The sequence below is a fragment of the Aristolochia californica genome, unplaced genomic scaffold, assembly GCF_029961685.1.
Source record: "Aristolochia californica isolate CCGP_79_NKW_82.1479 unplaced genomic scaffold, dmAriCali1.0.hap1 SCAF_3, whole genome shotgun sequence".
Lineage (NCBI taxonomy): Eukaryota > Viridiplantae > Streptophyta > Magnoliopsida > Piperales > Aristolochiaceae > Aristolochia > Aristolochia californica.
Window position 1 is genome coordinate 8,052,208 of NW_027181992.1, and position 21,886 is coordinate 8,074,093.

At 39.5% G+C, this 21,886-nt stretch overlaps 1 protein-coding gene across 1 annotated transcript in view; it reads left to right on the forward strand.

Annotated features, from left to right (window-relative positions):
- LOC137959289 (nuclear pore complex protein NUP107) overlaps positions 1-21,886 on the forward strand; it is a 56,627-nt gene that overhangs the window by 12,485 nt on the left and 22,256 nt on the right. Inside the window, exons 8-10 of the mRNA XM_068806688.1 lie at positions 12,109-12,201; positions 12,315-12,482; positions 12,620-12,718. Of these exons, the coding sequence (XP_068662789.1) occupies positions 12,109-12,201; positions 12,315-12,482; positions 12,620-12,718 (360 nt within the window). The remainder of the gene's footprint in view (positions 1-12,108; positions 12,202-12,314; positions 12,483-12,619; positions 12,719-21,886) is intronic.

A 21,886-nucleotide genomic window follows, 5' to 3' on the forward strand; every position in this document is an offset into this window, starting at 1 on the left:
GATTGATTATTTGGGGTAGGGCATGGAGATTTGACAGACATTTTCTAGAAGTTCATGACTTGATTTCTAACCTATATGTCTCTAGTAAGCATATTCACTGTTTTGCCAACTCAGTAGTGGATTCTGTAGCTAATGTTGGGATCTCTCATCAACATCCAGTTGTCAACATGGGCCTCCTTAGCTACTGGTTTCAATGATTTTTTTATGTTTATTTTCTTTTTCTTTCTTTAAAAGGGCTAATCAACCCTCTTCTTGGATTTGTATTGTATGTTTTACTTTTTTAATACATTTCTCAGGTCTCAAAAAAAATGTGATAGATTGATTTCGAGGCATCACTACAATGATCAATTAAATACCCATAATCTTTTTTTTTTTTTTTTTTAAACTTTAAGTAGATGGTTTGGTCAATTCAAAATGCATGTGGCATTTTTCATGCTTAGACTTTTGGATGTTCTGTCCAAGAGAACGGTCTTCTTTTCTGGGCTCGCAGTTACTCATGTTCTCTTTACTGAGATATCAGAGGAGGCATAATCCTATAGATTTTATGTAAGTATGTTAACCACCGTTTCCAGAAGGTAGATGCATTAGTTTCTATTCAGTGGTACCATTTGTCCTTCCTGCCATTACGTTTTTCTCTTTTCTGTTTCTCTCTTCTAATGCTGATGGTGAGAGGCTGCCAGTGGCTCTCTATTTCTCTCTCTTTTTCTATCTCTTTCCTGTGAACTGTTGTCCAAAGAGTACATTGATTCAGGAGTTGTGTACTTTGGAACATAGTATGCACATAATCCGATTCTGCCCCCTTGTGGCATATATGAATAGCTAAAACTTTAAGAGAGCTGTTTAGCCTAATTGATTTTTTTTTTATATTAATGTTCTTTCAACTTTTGGAAATTTTTGTGGAGTATCAAAATGGCAAAGATTACTGGAGATGAATCTTTTATTTATCTAAAAGTGGGTTTTGTTGTACTTCTGATGCAACATGGTGGTTTAGATTCTAGGATTAACAAAGCTGAATGCTTCCTCTGGAGTTTGGGTAACTTAGATTTTAGCAACAACTTAGAAAATTATAATCTTTGAATTCAAGTTTAAACCAAAAGGAGAGTTTCTGCAGCTATTACGAAAAATAGCAAACAGAGAGAAAAAAAAAAACCTCCGGATAAGTTTGTCTAAAAGAGAACGAAAACCAGAATTTTATTCTATGAAAGAGTGATTTCTGGGTTACATATTGGGGCCTTTTATAGGCATACAAATCGATAAAATAGGAACTCCTTTGCTGTCCACAATAAGAGATAGACTCCATTAAGTCTTTCTAAATCTAGTTTTACCTGTTGGAAACAAAACTCAAAACAGGAAACTGTTTCTAACTTAAAGATTTGTTATCTTTAAGCTATACTAATTTTTCTTTTTTGACAACGTGAAAATTTATTTAGAAGAAAAGAAGGGGGAGAGGCAAAAAAGCCTCAAGCAAACAGCAGGATCCACCAATGATTATCCCAGAGCACCAATTAAGTAAGATTTACAATCACCCCATCCTGCATATGGCCTGTCTTAGCTAGGCTGTCCGCTTCTGTATTAGCAGCACGAATCACATGCGGCCACACAAGCAGCAAGATATTCAATTTGGAGAAATTGCTGATCAAACCTCTATGCCCCTCGAGGCTTGCAATCTCAAACAAACAAAACGCCAAAAAAAAACTGGCACCACTGGCCGACAAGATAAAATTCTTGGAATCACCTTCTATTATCATCTGGCTGGAGAACTGCTCCAGAAGATCTTCAAACCATGGAGTGCAAAAACATTAGCAGAAGTGGAGTATGTGATATTAAAGTTCCATAATATGTCAAGAGAGTGGTGTCCTCGTGCTTCTGAATCAAACCTCCATAATGTGAGGAGCTCTGGTCAAAATTTACCTTGAGGAGGCCATTAGGGGGGGGTGTCCACCTCTCTATAGGAGCTGGCTGCCAAGATTCTCCAGTTTTTCTGAATAAGAGCTGCATGGAACTCATCGTACTCATGAACAAGCTTTGATCACTGAAGGATATCATGAACAAAGCTTGACAACAAAGGTCCAGTCATTGTGTTCGAGCCAAAGGGTCCATGGAATAGCGGCCAGAGTCATACACCGTAGGAGGGACCCAAACAGAGGCAGTTGAAGATGAAAGCTACTGGAAATAAAATAAGTGAGGGATTTAGGGATACAAAAAGATAAACCAAAATGCTGAAGAGAATAATAGCAAACCTCATTAGCTAAGTGATAATGAAGGAGGGAGTGGTTGATAGACTGGCTCGTTAGAGCAAAATTTATTGCAAGGGTTGTAACGATTCATACCTCTTACCTGAAGTTGGTCACAGGTGAGGATCCTACCTTTCAACAAGCTCCAAATGAAGTCTTTCACCTTAGGGGGGAAATAATCTTTCAAGCCAAAGAGGGGATAGGGGGTGGGGGGACTCCAAGGGTTCTTCAACAATGGCTTGATTGGAAGAGGCTACTAAAAAGAATCCCCAAAGAGTCAAGGGTCTAAACAAACTTATCCTTACCAGAGGCATGCAAGTAGAGGTTATCTAGCTTTGTCCATATCTGACATCTCATGATCAAATAGTGGCCTTCTGAGGCTTTAATGCCCACATCCACCATTCAAAGGATTGAAGGAGTTCTTGACTAAAGAGGAGTTCAAAAGAGTTAGCTGAAAAATTGCAAGAAAGGTTATGGTCAAGGCTTCACTTCCTGGTCCAAAATTTGGCAGTGGTCCAAATTTTGGCGCTGTCCCATTCATAGACACTAAAACGAATGAGATTATTAAAATTTTCAGCAGTGGAAGTGATGGATTTCTGAAGGTAAGAAGCATTGGGGTTCTAGAAGTAGTTGGGATGAGGGAGTCGGTCCGGATTTGGTATTTCTCACGGATAATTTGTTTCTAGATGCCATCAATTTCTAGCTAAAATGCCACAACCACTTCATGACAAAAACATTGTTCAGATATAATCTTCGGTTCTTGAGTTACAAAAGAGGCTAGGTATTGGCTGTGTGAGATGAGAAGAAGTACGAGTGTGAGAGCGAGTGCGAGAGGAAGGAAAAGTGTGAGAAGGCGATCACAAGGGCAATCGAGGATCCACCAAGAGGCAACCCGAAGCAGAAGGAAAAAGAAATTGGAATGCTAATGAGCATTGTCTTGGAGACCAGGAATCTGAACTCAGGAGATCACCCACTTCAGATGCTATGTTAGATGAAGAATGGCACCTCGTCTGAAGCGAAGCAAACAAGAAGAGACGGCGAAACGACCAAATGGAGCGCCAACTTGAAAGCAATTCCTTCAACTATGGCAGCACTGGTGTATCCATTAAAAAACTCCAAGATCACCTTGGGTTGGCGACTTGGATCTTTATCACCAATGGTGATAAGCGAACCTTCATCACAATCCTTGATGCCGTCTGCCCCTCCTTCCTCAAGTAGTTTGAACAGGCCATAAAAGATTGACACTCCAAAAATCGGGCCATGGAACTAGGGACTAGACACCTCGTGTTCTACTTCTCAGTCTTCAAATACAGACAAGCCTGGGAATGCAAGATCTCCCAATGCCGGTAGGGCGCCATAATGGCAAGAGTCTATATTCCTGAATCCACACTTTCTGCTTTGGCTGGAACACCTTCATGGAGTACATCCAAAACCTCTTCCCCCTTGACACTTCCAACGCTCACCCTACCACACTTGCTTTTCCTGCTTTGAAACCTAGTGCAGCAATACCAACCCTTCAAATCACACCCCTTCTTCAGTCCCCCACCATCTCCAAAGCCAACAGTCTCGAACCCACAAAAACACTTGCTAGCTACTTCACCATCACCTTACCCTCCCAAACTTTAGCCAACTGATGAGAGCAGCTTTCATCGTCCTTGATTGTCACCACCTCTTGTAAATCAGTTGACGGCCTCTCCATAGCTAGCTGGTTTACAAATCAACTTGACCTTCACTACTCTCCCATTTACTCCTACTTGGGGCACAATGAATGGCTGATCTGGTTCATTTCAACTGTTGATTCATCAACTGTTGTAGGCTTCCATCTCAATCTTCATTCTAACTTCCGAAAATTGCTACATACCTTGCAAGCCCTCGATCACCTTGCCCTGCTACAGTTGACTTTCTTAGCCCCCGACCCAATGGTGTGTTAGAATTTAATGGCTGTCTTATCTTCCCAGATGGTCAACCAGACAAAAGCTAGCGCTCACCCGACCAAGATTCCAACGCTCAGCCAACCATCAACATGCTCTTTGATCAAGAGTTGCATGAGAAGTCACTTTCCCATCAATGCTAAACTCCCCAGGTTAGCGTTTCTTTGGACACCTGGAAAGTCGACCGTACCATTGCAGACACTACCATCTCTCGAACCTATTCACTTTTTAACCCAGACAATGCCCATGCTCCCTGCCATAGCTCTCCCCTCCTTGCCACTTCTGGTATGGAAGATCTCCCACCTTCACCACCCTGCCTTTGCCACCTTTCTGATTTACACTTTAATTCTGAATCCGCCACTCCCACCAAAACCCAGTTTCCTAACCAAACTGCAGTAGCGGCTGCCCACTTGGACTACCCAAAAAATGCCTCTTCCCCTCTCCTTGCTGCCTACCAGAGGAAAGGAAAAAGGAGTTCAAATAAGGTTCCCCACGTGGAGTCCAACAACCCCAATCAATGCCAAGTTGATGGCACATCTAGCTGGATTCTCTTCCCATTGGCAGGAGAAAGATCCGACAACCTTGTGGCTGAGCTTCAGTTTGAAAAACATTAAGTATAGTAGGGTCACTTGGGGTGTATCTCCTACGGGAGAAGTCCGAAGTATTTTATGTATTCCAAGGCAACAAAGTTGCCCCTCTTCCAGAAATCCTTTCTCTTCTATTTTCTCCCCAAATCACCTATTTTTCATGGTATCAGTGCAACTTCAATGCCAAGGAAGTACTTGAGAGAGCCCAAATCCTTTGTCCAAAAATGCGTGGCCAGATATTATTTAAGTTTTGTAATACCATCAAGATCATCTCCAGATAACACAATGTCATCTACATAAACAACCAAAACCACCATACAGTCTTCCTTTTAAGTAGGAACATAGAATGATCACAATGACTCCTATAGAACATTGCTAAACTTTTCAAACCATGCCCGTGGACTCTGTTTAAGTCCATAAATAGCCTTTTGCAGCTTACACACCTTTTCTGTCTCCTCTTGAGCAACATACCTAGGAGGTTGCTCCATATACACTTCCTCATGTAGATCACCATATAAAAAGGCATTCATTACATCGAGTTGAAAGAGAGGTCAACCCTTGTTAACAGCCACATATATTAAGATATGTATCGAAGTAAGTCGGGCCACAGGAGAGAATGTCACAAAGACATCAACTCCAAAAGTTTGCGTATACCCTTTCGCTACTAGCCAAACTTTGTACTGTTCAATAGAGCCATCAACATTATATTTGATAGTATAAACCTAACGACACCCTGCTCTTATGCACCACAACAAAATGGGGTGGTTGAACGTAAAAATAGACATCTCCTTGAGGTTACAAGGACACTATTATTGCATATGGATGTTCCTAAATCTTTTGGGGAGATGCGGTTTTGACTTTGTGCTACTTGGTTAATCGTATGCCCTCATCTGTTTTGAGTAGTCAAGTTCCTCTTCATGTTTTAAAACCCAATTGTAAATTGTTTGGTGTGGTTCCTCGTATTTTTTGATGTACCTATTTTGTTCATATGCTTGGAATTTCTGTTGATAAGTTGCCATCTCGGTTTGTCAAATGTGTTTTTTTGGGGATATTCTCGTCGATAAAAAGGGTACAAATGTTATGATTCTGTTCGACGGAAAACATGTGTCAACCGATGTGATCTTCTTTGCACATACTCCATATTTTTCATCATTTACTGAGCTTCTTATATCACCTGAATCTCCTACAAACAGTCCTGTTCCTGTTGTAGTTTTGGATGTACCAGCTTCATCGAGTTCTTCATTGCCTCTTCGTGTTTACAGTTGTCGTTGTTGTACTCCTGCAGTTACCTCTATATAGCACTCTTCTCATGATCCACCAGCTTCCTCATTACCTGCAGATCCTGTTGTCTTTGATTAGGACCTATCTATTAGTCTACGAAAAGGATTTCTAGAAGAGGGAGTAGTTTTGCTGCCTTGGAATACATCAAATACTTCGGACTTCTCCCGTAGCAGATACACCCAAGTGATTCTACTGAAATTATCAATAAACGACACAAAATACTTAAAACCAAATGGGCTAGGAACCTGACATGGACCCCATACATCAGAGTGGACTAATTCAAACAACTTGGTGCTTTGACTAGAATTAATTGGGAAATTGGAGCGACGATGCTTTCCTAGTTGACATGATTCACAATCAAATGAAATATCGGCTGGCAAAGAAGGAAAAGGCTGATGAAACATAGCTGGTGAGGGATGTCCCAAGCGTAGATGCTACAAGTAAGAAGAATATGCAGTAGTGAGAGCTACATCTCCAAGGTAGCAAAACTGCCCCTCTTCCAGAAATCCTTTTTCTCTTCTATTTTCTCCCCAAATCACCTATTTTTCAAGTATGATAGGAATACATGGCGCCAAATTATAAAGCTGGCTGAGATTATGAGGATCATTTACAAAGGCAAGTTACGTGGAGACACTAATGACAAAGGAGTCACCAAACCCAAACCCAAAAAGAAATGATCATCTCCTCATGGAATGTTCGTGGAGTTGGTTCCCAATGGAAGATGGCCACAACCACAAAATTTCTAGCCTCCAACTGCCACCATTCTCATCCTCCAAGAGACCAAGTTTTAGTCTATGAGTGACCCATGACCTTTGGAGCTGCACCTCCCTCAATAGGACAATGCTGAACATAGTGGGACACTCGGGAGGTATCCTGATTCTTTGGAACTCCAACCCGGTTGATGTCCTTGACACTAACCATGGTTCATTTTTCATCGTCCTCACTCTTTGTGATAGCTGCTCCGGCTATGTATGGTGCCTCGCGGGTGTTTATGGCCCTACAAGATACCATGGAACACATGCCTTCTACGATGAGCTTTCATCCCTCATAAAGCAGTGGAGTCACCCTTGCCTGTTTGCAGGTGATTTCAGCCCCATTTGATACTACAACAAGAGATCTCATCTATGCGTGGCTTCATCGATTTCATTAGAAGTTGCGAGCCCGATGAGATTAGCACCTCTAGTAAATTCTTCTCCTGGTTCAACGAAGAATCACAACCTATCCTCTCCAAGCTCGACTGCTTCCTTGCTAATGGTGATTGGCTGAGGCTATATGAGAAGGCCATCGGCTGTGTCCTCAACCATGCTGGTTCAGGTCATTGGCCTATTCAGCTGGACACCAAGGCCGACAAATGGGGAACCAAGCCGTTCAGGTTTGAGAATTTCTGGCTCCCTAATAAGGAATTTGACTACCTACTTTCTAATTGATGGTCTAGCGCCTCCGCCACTGATGCCTTGGGTGGAAACTCACTGAAAAACTCTAGGCTCTAAAAGGAAAGCTCAATACCTGGTCTCCGGACCATTGTACCTCTTTGTTGAGGAAAGATCTTCGCACTTATCCCAAATCTCTCAACTTGATGGGATGGAAGAGCAACGACCCCCTCTTCTCCCCTACCAAATTCACTTTTCACACCTTCCTTCTCAACAATTTCCGAGCTCTCCCATTATGAGCGCATCCAATGGAAGCAAATGGCTGGCAGAAGGAGACGGAAACACCAAAATTTTCCATGATGTTGCTTCAACTTGACAGAGTACCTTATACATCAACAATGAAGTAACCTCGGACATGACTTCCATTACTAACGCCATTATTAGTTTTTTTTTGCAGATTTATATATTGAAGAATGCCCCATTCGTCCTACCATTCAACGACTTTAACTATCCAACATATCCCCTTGTGTTGCCTCACTCCTAGAGCTCCTCTTCTTCACTAAAGAAATTGAAGATGTTGTCTTGGGAATGCCAACTGATCGTGCCCCTCACCCAGATGGATTCAATGGGGGAATTCTATCGTAGATGTTGGCCGACTCTCAAGGATGACATTGTCTCTATGGTTGGAAGCATCTACCACAAGGAAATCACTTATCGGGTTATGGGGGACTCCTTTATTACCCTCATCCCCAAAAAATCTGCCATGGAGCACCGCCGTTACTTTAGGCCCATCAGTCTTGTCTCTGGCCCCTACAGCCCATCGTCTCAAGGCGCCCTCCTCATTGTCATCCATTGCGGCCAAAGTGCTTTTATAAAAGGTTGCTCCATCCTTGACTCAGCTATGGTAGCACATGAACTCATGGACCACTTCAAGCACTCAAGAATATCTAAAATCATTATCAAGCTTGATCTCGAGAAGGCTTTTGATCGGGTCAATTGGCAGCCGCTGGATGACATCCTTGATCGCGTGGGATTTGGAGACTGCTGGTGATTTTGGATAAGAAGCTGCATGTCCTCGGCCTCTTGTTCCTTCCTCCTCAATGGAACTGTCTATGGCTACTTCAAAGGCACTAGAGGTATTCGCCAGGGAGACCCCCTCTACCCTTTTCTCTTCAACTTTATTGTTAAATACCTCTTCTCCTTGGTCTACTCGGCCAAGACCACTGGTTGGCTCTCCCTGGTTGACAAGCAACAAAAGTTTGACGTCCCCGCACTATAGTTCTCTGATAACTGTCTTTGGTTTGCCGATGGCACGTGCTTGGGTTTTGATTGCTGGGTTTAATGGGAAGGTCGAAAGAATTTAATGCTAGAGGCATAGGATTAGTCGGTTTGTGAATAGGGAGGGTAGTCAATGTTGTTAGGTCGCAATGAATTCACCTGAATGCTGACATTAGTTATAGGCAATGAGTTTTCGTTTGGTTGAAATGGGGAAGTAATGCCTAGGAATTCAAAATTTGCATTTTGAAAGTTGTCTTCACTGGCTGGAATGAAATGGGCTATAGATGGCAAGGACAGGTCACCTACAGCTAGGTTGAGTTGAGTCGTTTCTCTATGAGTCATACCTGAGTCAACTCATCTTTGTCGTTCTCCTTTGCTGCTTATTCCTTGAGCAACTGATGTTTTCTTGTTGAAAGCGTAGACATATGATCCCAGCACAACATTCACCCATTTGTCCTTCAAATAATTCCCATGAGGTGTAATCTGAACTTGAGCAAAGTCTAGTCTTTGCATTTGTTGCATATAGTCATTCACCATTGTTGTTTTAACAAAATCCTTAACTAAAGCTGAGAATACCTCCTTTGACCAGATTTCAAATGGGAGGCTTGATACCTTCATCCAACATTGAAATGGGCCTGTTGAAGAGGATCCTTGCCATTCAACAATTGAAGAGCCAAGGATAGGGTAGTCGGAAACCCAAGAGGATAGGAGTATTCAACAATCCTCTTGCTTATGCAGACGTATTAGGCGTCAGCTATTAGCCAAAAAGGAGACTATGGGAATGTACCTCGGTCCCCAAATCTAATCACAAATCTTTGAAATCGATCCAAGCTCCATTTTATGATATCAACCGGGCTGCTATTCCACTGAGTGGTTCCATTTAGAAGAAGGTCAGCTGAAAGATGTAGAAAAGGTTAAGTTGGCTTGGTTTGGGAGTCTTGAATATGCTGCGATCTCCAGACACTACCTTCCCATGCTGAACTTGATTGAAGGGAAGTGTTGAAAGGCGACTTTTGGGGATGTCCGAGTTGGTTGAACTTTAGGAGAGAAGAAAGGTTTCAAGGCTTCCAATAAGATGGACTATCCAAAATTGTTAGTTGTGGAGTTGGGAAGATAAAGCCTTGCTAGTACCATAGTATCTCTCAGGTGGACAATTTTGCATTCCGTCCTATGATAATGGAACACAGTCATGACATATTGGGAGTTCTCAACCCAGATCTCCTTGCTTTAAATCTTTCCTTCTGGGCATTGGAAACTATTTGTAGTTGTGAAAGGAAGGTTCCTCCAATGCTGTCAGGTATCCTAAATGGAGGATTTCTTCTACCTGTTAGTTATTGAAACTTTGACATAGTGACCATCCTTTGTTTTGAGTTTGACAATATGAAGTATTGTTCCTTCGTATTGAAAAAGTCTTGAGTTTGCTGCTTTTTGAGTTGCCATCTTCTTCCTCCTCTTTGCTACAACCATCCAACCGCGGTCTTATACCCTTTCTGCCACCAATTCAAAGCCTCCTTTGCCCTTAGACTGTTGTTGCAACCTTGCATTGCTAACTCCCTCTTCTCCCTCTCTCCATCTCTTGCCTCCTGGCTCCCTTGCCCAGCTCTCATTTCGGATTTCACTATTGACAAGGAGCACTTATCTATGGCCTTCCCTTGATTCAGGTTAGCTACAGATAAATAGGTTCTAGTTGAGGATTTGTCTTATAATGATCCATGGGATTTTCATTTTACGAGGAATTTAAGGCATCAAGATAGGGATGCAGTGTCTAGGTAGCCTTTGTTGGATTTGAACTATATCACACGGGGAGGTGTGGATCAACTTATTTTGAAGTTTATTAGTTCGGGTAGTTATACTATAACATCTTTTTATAATCATTTTTTGCTTCTGAGGTACACAGTCATCCCCCTTCAGTCTTGGTTTGGAAATGTCCAGCCCCTCCTAAAATGAGGTACTTTATGTGGTGTGTTTCAAAAGGAAAAATTCTTACTATTAACCAGTTACCTCTCTGAGTTCAAAAGTGTCCAAGATGGTGGGTGCAAGTTTTGTTTGCTTGCTGATGAGTCCGTTAATCACATGTTTTTGCATTGCCTATTTGCCTTTGTTGTGTTGACTGCGATACTGCGTAAGTCTAGTTTCCTTTTATGAATTTCTAATTCTTCAAATTTTTTAGTGCATTAGCTAGATTTCTATCTAAGCCTGGAAAAGTTTTGACTGTTTTTTATGCAGTTGTGCCTTTGTGGAAGAAAGAAACACTGACTTTTGAGTACCAAACTTCTTCTATTGGTGGCATAATAGAGTGTATGATTACCCAGTTTTGGGTTAGTCAATTGATCAGCAATCTACTAGTTCTATTCTTAGGTCTCATTTGCATGAGGTTTCAGCAATTCACGAGTTCTTTTCTTAGATCTCAATGGCATGAGGTACTTGCTTTTATTGGCTCTAGAGCTGTTAGAGTTTGCATAATGTGAGAAATGGGGTGGTTGAAACTCAACTTTTGATGTGATTTCTCGAGAATTCGAGCATTGCAGGAGGTGGAGGTATCCTCTGGAACCATTTAGTACAAATTAATAGGGTTTATTCTGCTCCTTTTGGTGAGTGTGATTCTATAGAAGCTGAGCTTCGGGTATTATTCTGTGTTAAAATACAAGTTCAGGGGTATTTTGGTCATTTCTTATATTTTCAATATTATATTTTTCTCTTATAGTATGGCTATTAGATAGAGAATGTCTCTAGTTAAAATTTTCATTCAATTTAGACATGTGTTTTAGGAGATATGTAATTTTGAGTATTGAGGGGCATTTTTGTCCTATTGTAAATTTTCACTTAAACCCTGATTATAAAGAAGCAGGAAGGGCCTTTCTGGCTCGGATTCTGAAGTAGCAAAACTGCCTCTCTTCCAGGAATCCATTTTCTCTTCTATTTTCTCCCCAAATCACCTATTTTTCACTGTGGTTTGAGGATTCTTTTGCACCACTTTAAGATGCCTCTTGAGATGGAGAATGACTCCATTGTGGTGGTGGGGTGGTTCTCCACTGGACTTTAGTCACCATGGAGGTTTTGGGTGGTTGCATCATGAAGTTCTCGACTTGTGTGAGGGCTTTAGTTGCAGTGGGTGAATAATGTGATATGTGTTAATGGCCTGGCCGATGAACTTGATTGGCTAGGTGTTTCTCTTTCTGACCTTGTGGAGTGCTCTACATCCAATTGATACTGGCTGAATTGTCGCTTTTCAGTTTTATTTCTTGTTTTGGGCTCTTTTTTCAGTTTATCTTGTTGCTTTTATATTTTGCCATGTTGTTGGTGGCCTTTTTGTTCGTGGTCTCTTCTCTCTAGTAATCTTTTTCTCTCCTTTAATAAAAATCCTCATTGTTCTAAAAAAAGTATATCTTCAATTTTGATGAAAATGGTCTTGGTTCATTGTGCACAGAAACAAGATGAATCACTTCTAGAAGATATTTGGCTTCTGTTGAAGGCAGGAAGACTGGAAGAAGCATGTGAGCTTTGCCGATCTGCTGGGCAGGTAAGCTCTTGCTACTAGCTCTTGGACTTTGCAGGTTTTCAAGCTTTTTTCTTTTCTTGCTTTTTATCAAATGTAGTAAAGTTGTTTTCTTTGTTGCGATATCCTTGTGGAAGCCTTGGAGGGCTGCAACTTTATGCCCATTTGGTGGGTTGGACCAGTTTCCTTCAATTGAAGCTCTTAAAAAGAATGGGGTGAATAGAACACTGCAGGCAATTGAATTGCAAAGTGGAATTGGGCACCAATGGCGTCTCTTTAGATGGGCTTCTTTCTGTGCTTCGGAGGTAGAAAACTCTGCCTTAGCTTAACTACTTAAGTTGCTCTAGTTTGTTTTTGGAAAACGACTGACTGTATTAATAGTTCTAGAAAAACTATCATTAATTTTTACTTATAATGCTATGCGGTTTCTTCTTCATGCAAGAAAATTGCGGAAAGAGAAGGTGAAAAATATGAGAGTGCCATTTATGCCGCACAGTCTAGTAACTTGAAGCATTTGCTACCTATTTGTAGGGACTGGGAGGTACTGATTCATTTTTTAATCTTGTGAAGAATCTTCTCATCTCTTCAGATGCTGTTGTTTGACGACAGTTGATTATTCGATCGATGCAAATGTCATAATTTTTTTTTTTTTGCTGTGGCTTATATTGTGCTCTTAAGTTTTGTTCATTCTGTGTGAATTGATGGAATTTTGATTCTTCATCTCATGCTTTCCAATGTGAATACATAACCCCAAGGATAAAGGTTTTATTCAGCAATCAAGCATTGATGTCAGAGGATCTTCTCTAAATAAATCATCTTTTTGATCAGTATCTTGAAGTTCTGGTTACATGCTCATGGATTGTTTCATCACTTCCCAGTTTAATTCGACTTTTCTCTAAAGCACTATAAAACACTATAGATAAACCTAAACATTGCTTCATTATTCTTGTATCCTCCAAATAGAGCTCCTAGATTTCTCCTTTGTTAGTTAATGTTCTGTGTTTGTAACTTGCTTAAGCATTCCATTGTCGTCCACCACAACTTTCTTCTTCCTAGTTCTAGCCTGATCTCTCTACTCTCACCCTTTTCCTCTACTCTAGGGTGGGTGCTATAATTGGTATCAGAGAATGAGAATAGGGAAGGATCAAACTAGAATGAGGAAGAGGAAAGAGTTGGGTTGGCTATGATCGAATTCTCGAGCAAGTGGCATACACAAAAAATACTAAAAATGAAGGGTTGAGTCCTGATGCCTCTTCCGACATCCAATTCTCATTTTACAATGATTTTTTAGAGCTTCCTTTCTTGACCAACAATTTGCCTCCTTTCCCAAGGAGCAACTTGGAGAAAAAAAACCCTTTCCTAGTGCTTCTTTTAAGATACCTCAAAATTCTTTGCGTAGCTTCTAAGTGAATTTTGCATGGATGCTCCATAAAATGACTCACTACATTTACTGCAAATGAGATATCAAGTCTAGTGACTATTGCATATATGAGCTTACCCACTAGCCTCCAATATAGTATCTTGTCATTTAATTCTGCACTCTGATCGTCATAGAGATCATGCCCCACTTCCATTAGAGTATCAATTGGCTTTGCTTCTAACAAACCATATTCCTAGAGTATATCAGTTATATATTTCCTGTTAAGGAATAGTCCCACATGGATTAGTTTACAAAGATCTTGAGTTTATTAATTGGAAAAAGGGTTTCCTAAGTTGGCTTGTCATTTTGGGATTGGCCTTGGACCCAACTTAACATGGTATGAGAATAGGTACTCTTATGTGGGCCAACACCTAAACTATTCATTTGTAGAGCCACAAAAGAGGGCCTACACCTAAAAATTATCTACTTTTAGAGCCACAAAGGAGGGCCTACACCTAAATTATCCACTTGTAGAGCCATAAAAGTGGGTCTACATGTGAGGGGGAGTGTTAAGGAATAGTCTCACATGGATTAGTGAGTACAAAGATCTTGAATTTATTAGTTGGAAAAGAGGCTTCCTAAGCTGGTTAGTCATTTTGGGATGGGCCTTGGACCCAACTTAACATTTCCGTTGTGTTACTTCAATGCCTAGAAAGTATTTCAATGGCCCCAAGTCTTTCGGTGAAAATGTTCGGCTAAATGGGACTTAGTGTCCTCTATACAAGAAATGTTACTCCCAGATAGAATAATGTTATCTACATAAACCAGTAGCACTACAATCTTGGATGTCTTTTTCATTATAAATTAGGACTGATCACAATGACTCCTCGAGAATCCCACATATATCACAACTTGGCTGAAATTTTCAAACCAAGCTCTCAAACTCTGCTTTATCCCATAGATGGCCTTTTTGAGTTTGCAAACTTTATGTTTCTTTTGCTGATCAACATATCCCGAAGGTTGTTCCATATATACCTTTTCATCTAAATCACCATACAAGAAGACATTTTTGATGTCCAATTGACATATGGACCATCCTTGATTTATTACAATCGAGATCAATATATGAATAGAAGATAACCGGGCAGCAGGTGAAAAGGTCTCAAAAACATTGATGTTATAAGTTTGGGTGTACCCTTTAGCTATCAACCAAGCTTTATACCGTTCAACCAAGCGATAAACATTATATTTCACCATATACACTCATCTACAACTAACGACTATCGCCCTTGAAGGTAAATCACACAATTGCCAAATACATTGATCTACTAATGCCTCCATTTCAACATCCATAGCTTGCTTCCACTGGGGGGATAAAAGAGCTTCTTTCACTGAAGAAGGAACAATGCAGGTAGAGATGGACAAAGCAAACTTTTTATAGTTGTCAGATAAGGAACTACAAGAAACAAAATGAGACAAAGGATACCATGTACCTTTTTTGACACCCTTCCTATGTTTAATAGGAAGGTGTAAGTTACTAACCTTGGGATACTTAGATGAGTCAGAGTCATGGTCCGATGTGTGAGAGAAATCTGGAACCTGAGATGAAACTTCTTTCCTATGCCGATACACCTGCAAAGGTTTCTCAACTGTGACAACTTGTGATGGTCCAATGTATTCATCAACTAGTATAGTAATAACAAATCCAAGGTCTGAAGGTACAATAGGAGCCGGGGATAAAAAAAGTAGACTCAAAGAAGGGAACATTATAAAAAAATGCAACATCTGTAGATACAAATGTTTTTCTGGTGGATGGATATAAACATTTATATCCTTTATGTGTCTGAGAATACCCCATAAATATACATTTAACAGCTCTAGGTGATAAGTTATCCTTGGAAGGTCCCAATACATGTGCAAAATAGACATAATCAATCAGACGAGGAGAAGCAGAAAATAGTGGGATTGACGGTAAAAGAACCTAAATTAAGATTTTATCTTCTAAAACAGATGAAGGTATCCTACTGATAAAAAAAAGCAATAAGTACAACATCACACCAGTAGGACTTATGCACATTCATATGGATCATCATTGTCCTAACAACTTTCAGTAAATGACAATTCTTACGTTTAGCCACTCCATTTTGCTGAGGAGTGAAGATCCAAAACGTTTGATGAGTTATCCCTTGATTTTGACAAAAAACTATGAAATTTGTGAGTCATGAACTCAAGTTAATCAGTATGCAAAACATGTAGTGAGGCAACAAACTGATTCTTTATTTCATTATTAAAGCTATTTGAATACATCAAAAGCATCAGGTTTTTGCCTAAGGTGGTAAATCTGAGTGCATCTACTAAAAACATCAATAAAAGAAATAAAGTACCTATGACCAAACTGACTAGTCACAGGGCAAGGTCCCAAGATGTTGGAGTGTACAATATAAAAAAGATGACTACACTTGTGAGGTGAGGCTGGAAAGTAACTTTTGTGGTGCTTGCCCAGTTGACATGACTTGCACTGAAATGAAAGACTGGAGGGAAAGTCTGGGAAGACTTGAATCAATTTTTCTATAGATGGATGACCTAGTCATGAGTGGAATCAATCGTCTTCCTCATCGCGAGATCCTGAAAAACACTGATAACAAATTCATAGATTTGGCTAGTTGATTGACAAATAATAAATTTAAAGGAAACTTGGGGACAAGTAGTGTAGATTGAGGAGACAAGAAGATGGTTGGAGTGACATTGCCTACTCCTGGACCAAGACACGTAGAACCATCAACTAGATTGATATGCTTTATATACAAGGACTCCTTCAAATCAGAAAACAATGACGACATACTTGACATATGCCTGGAGGTCCTTGAATCAAGAACCCATGATGGTGATGAGCGAAATGATAAGCTGACATACCTAAGCTGGCATTGGTAGGAGTTGGAACAAGGATGGAAGCATGAGCCACAAATGCAGAGTTGAGGCAACAAAGATCTGAGCCGTATGTTGTGCAATTTGCTGCTACTGCTGTATCAACTGTTGCATCTCATTTGGAGCTCCCAATGTAACGGAGGTAGTAGTGTCAGGAGTACCGATCCCTCACTCATGGATAGTGGAGTTAGCCCATGCTGGTTTTCCAAACTTAATCTAGCATCTGTCTAAGTAGTGGTTACCGTGTCCATAGTGAACACATTTTCTTTCTAACATTCCATCACCATGACCTCTACCTTGACCTGAGCCCTCTCTACCTCAACCTCTGCCAGTACCTGTGCGACCTCTAGAGGAGTTTGTGGGGATTGATGTAGTGTCTGAAGCATTAAGAGTTGTAACTTCCATTATCTTGCCATCCTTACCTGCTTTGGGTAGTACTATTTTCTCAGCCCTCATAATGCGATTGAAAGTTGTAGAGAGAGTAGGTGTCTCATCAAAAGCTAATACTTGGGCTTTTATCCCATAAAATTCAGTGCCTAACCCATCAAGAAATTTCGCAACCACCAACTGATTTTGTTGTTTCCTCAATTCTCTTTCATCCGTAGTTAATAGATGATGCATATTGTTCTCCTGCTGAATACCTAGGAATGCACTATAGTATTTTGTGACAATTTTATTTTCTATTTTTAGCCCAATGAAATCAGTATATAGTTCATAAACTCGAGAAAGGTTACTCTCTTGAGCATACAGAGACTCTTAAGGACACCTACATATGCCTCTGCTGTCTCACAATTCATTACTTGATTTATCATTGTAGAATCAATGCTATTGACAATCCAGGTCATAACCTGGCTGTTCTCTGCCTCCCAGTCATTATCTGTAGGGACCAGAGGATTATCTCTAATAATTTTTTTTTTTTTAGAAAGGATGATTTTATTAACAACCAAACAACAGCTCAAGGGAGCAAACCCTTTACAATATTGGATTGGAGAGAAGCACCCTGTTTAGCAAGAATATCAACAACATAATTGGCAAATCTCGGAATGTGAGACCAAGTACAATCAAAGTGAGATACAACATCTATAATCTCGTAGAAAACATCCCAGTGGTGCCACAGAGGGACGGATGAAGATGCACACCAACCAATCTCCACTTTAGAGTCCTCTTTGATATGGAGAGGGCAGTTGCAGTGGTCATGAAAAATATGGAGCCCATTGAGGAGGCCAAGGAGTTCGACGGTCGTGGAATCAGCAATTCCTAAAGGGCCGTCGAATGAGATGATCTGGGTGCTAGTAGAGTCACAAAGGTCACCACCGAATCCGGCCTTTCCAAGTTTACCTAGAGAGTCACAAAGGACACCACTGAATCCGGCCTTTCTAGGATTACCTAGAGAGGAACCATCAAAATCAAGCTTGAGGAGACTAGGCTGGGGAGGCTGCCATTCTTGGATGATAGGGGGACCTCGTGGGAGCGAGCATCTGTGCCAAGGTGTGCTAGTTGTCACAGAGGAAAGAACCCAAAAACGAGGAGAATGCATTCTTGGTATGCAACCAAGTGGAAATCTGATTAGAGATGATGTTGGACACCCTCTCAATAGACTCAAGCTTGCCATTGAAGCGCCTGCAATTCCTATCCTTCCAAAGACCCTAGGGAATGTATTCAGTATAGGCAAAAATTAGAAACTTGCCCATCATGGGAGTAGTAGTCCCAAGGAGCATCTGGTTGGCTGAAACGAGATCCACAGGCATACAAAGCTGCAAATCAAAGCGATGAAGGATGGAAATCCACACCTGTCATAAGAAAGGGCATAGAAGGAGAAGATGGCTGACCGTTTCCTGAGAGGGGTCTAATTATTTTAATTGGGATAAAATTTGTCTACTTTCTTGCCTTTAGATAATTAACCCAATTAAGATAATTAGACCCTATTAGCTTCTAAGATGTAATCACTACATCCTTTCCATCATATCCTGAATTCTCTTAGGATGGAGTGTAAACTCTCCTGAATCACCCATATTATGTATTTATAATCACAAAATAATAAATTAACACTTCTAGAAAATTTCCAAATATATGACCAGAGTGTGCCCCATCTTGCAGAATTAGAGTTAGGGCCAAAACTAGGATTTGCACACTTCAATACTTCAAAACACTATACAAAGCTTCAAATTCAAAGAGAATAGTATAGATTACCCCCTCACTTAGGGCTAACACCAGCCTCATATGGGATAATGTAGGTGCAGTACCAGGGATGGGTGACACACATCCCAAGAATCTTCAATAGAAACCCACTTAGGGTAATTAAATCTTGGGAGATCACTCAATGATCAACAAAAACCAGTAACCCTAGAGTTACGGCAGGAAAAAAAAAGGAAATTTTTTAAGTTTTACCAACCAGTAATTGAAGAACTTGGTGGATCCTTCTTCTAGGAGATTGACCTCTTCAAATCTGATGGAAAATTGTAAGAAGGTGCTCCCAAATGTGATTTACTGCTACGATACCATGTAAAAATTAGGTTTTAGGTGTTGGAAGAAGAGAGAAGTGAAAGGAAGAGGGAGAGCAGAGAGAATTTGAGAGAAGCTCCAAAGGAGAGCTCGTTGGGGGTCATGCATGACCCCCAACTTTATTTAATTAATAGGTTTGAAGAAATTATGAAAATACCCCCACTTCCACAATAATGCTTCTTCTCCTTATATCTCCCTAACTATGTATCCTATGTATATGAAAATTAAACCATAGATATAGTTCATTGAATAGAACAAGATTATGTATAGAAATAACTCTGCCAAAGTAGTGAAATGACCAAAATACCCTGGACATATTTTCTAACAATTTTATGTTGAGGGTGGGACTGTCTTTCACATCTTGTATTTTTTTTTTTTTTTTACCTTTTTTATTGCTAGCCTCGTCTTGCTACTTTTTTTATTTTTTTATTTTTTGTATTTATATCCTTGAGTTGTATCCCTTTGTTTTTGTTGAATTTCTAGAAAAGATACAAACGTCATTGACTTATTGTGATTTGAGTATAATGAGCCTCTATTTATAGTAGAGTAAACAAGAAAAATTCAATTACAATTAAACTGCCCTTATCCCAATTACACGCAAAGTTAAACACTAAAAGATAAGTCCTAGAACAATTGAACATAAATAGAAGACTAACATAATTAAAACATTTGTAACTGCTGTGAGATCTCCTCTTGTGAGACTCCTATAAGATTCCACCATAATAATTTTGGCTTTGTGAGACTTCTTGTTGTGAGAGTCATGTGAGACTCTTTCATAGCTACTTTTCAACATTCCCCCTCAAGTTGGAGTTTATAACTTCAGCTTGCAAGGAAAAAGATCTTGGTCATCAACCTTTGTTGATTTTTTTATTTTTTTATTTTTATAGATGCAAAATTCTTCATTTTTATACCCACTTTCTTGAATATTTTGGTTACATAAAAATTATCACAACATGTGGAATTAAAATTACCTCTTTCTTGTACTACTTTTTCTTCTTCTCCCCGAAGCTGGGGATAAAAAGGATATAGAGATCCAACTTGGATAAAACAAAATATGGGAGAAGTAAATCACTCTTAGCCGTACTACAAAGCTCCAAATACCAGTCAAAACGATCATAGTGTGAAGCACACTCCACTCAATATTAAAGGCGGAAAAACGGTCAAACTTTATGACATAACAAAGAGACTACTAACTTTTTAAGGATAGCTCAAACACAAATCAACTCTTGGGTGAAGAATAAAAGATTTGACTCGAGCTGGATGTTGGGCACACTCCTATACTTTTTAGGTAGTGGGTTTACTAGGCATTGCTATGAAGTGATGAAAACAAAAGATGACAAACTGAAGAAATACTAGAGAAAACAAACTTTAATCGGAAGGAAGCGACTATGCAACATTCATACTTCAAACGAATCTAGAATGTGACCTTTAAAAAAAATAGGGGAGAATATAACGGTAGAACTTAATAAATTTGACGAAGGATAACTTTTTTTTTTTGTGACTACAATTTTTTGGAGTTGACTATGTGAAAGATACACAACCAAGTAACAAAATGCAAAACTTGAAAATACCATCGAAGCAGGATATTGCATACCATGAACGAGGACATCATGGAGTAATTAAATTTGAGCAAAATTCTCTGATGAGAAGAGAAATTTGACTAAAAAACTAGGTTTCTAGAAGAAAAGGAAATTCAATTCATGTCAATTCATGGAGAGGTAATAGGAGAGAAAATAGGATAAGGAGAGATTTTTCGGCAGAATTGACATTTGGCACTTCTGATATCCATATCTCTCAAAATAAATTCAGAACCACAAACAATTTGTTTCTCAAGAAATTAGATTTAAAGAGTTTGAATTTGATACCTAATTTGACATAAAAAGTTTCGTTCTCGAATCTTTTATGACCTTTTTATTTGCTTCATTTTGTAGCTCGACCCTTGTCGACTCCAATGTGAATATCACCTTATAGATAGATCAGATTGACATGAAAATTATTCTTTCTGAAACTAGACTTCGATGCCTTTCATTCAAGTATAATGTTTTTCCCAAAATATACTTCTTTTGAGACAAAGAATCTGATAGATTTCGGACTCCGTAATATGGCCGAGCTGAGTACTCTTTCTTCTTTGACCAACATGACCATTGATCCTTGTGAAATTGATATCTCTCTCTAGAAAAATTAAATTGAGAATCGGTTTGATAAGGTAGAAAATTGACTTACAGATCTTTCTTTTGACATATAAATCTCCATATAAAGTCTCGTTTTTTTATGGCATAAAGCGGTTTGAAAATTGAAGCTTTCTGCTACTGCTTCAACTTCTCTTGCTACCTGACATTTTTTGCTTCATATATTAATTTCTTTTTGTAGAAAACTCCGATTGCCAAAATTCTTTTTGATTTGGAAAGTGGACTCAAAGATATTTCCGTTAATATATAATTTACAATATGAAAGGTGTGAACGCCAAAGAAACAACGGGTACTAGGACAAGAAAGGAAAAAAAAGTAGAATATGAACATAAACTACTGGAGATGATAAACTAGAAAAAGGATCACATGATTTCTATGGGTTGACCAAGTCAACTCATAGAACACGCTCTGATACCATGTTGAATTTTTGTAAAAGAGAAAAACTTCACTGACTTGTTGAAATTTGAGTACAATAAGTTTCTATTTATAATAGAGAAAACAAGAAGAATCCAATTACAATTAAACTACCCTTATCCCAGTTACACCTAAAGTTAAACACTACAAGATAAGTTCTAGAACAATTGAACAACTGAACATAAATAGAAGACTAACATAACTAAGACTCCCTTAAGTGGGATTCTTTTGTGAGACCTCCTCTTGTGAGACCCTTGGAAGATTTCGCCATAATAATTTTGGCTTTGTGAAACTTCTTGTTGTGAGAGTTATGTGTGAC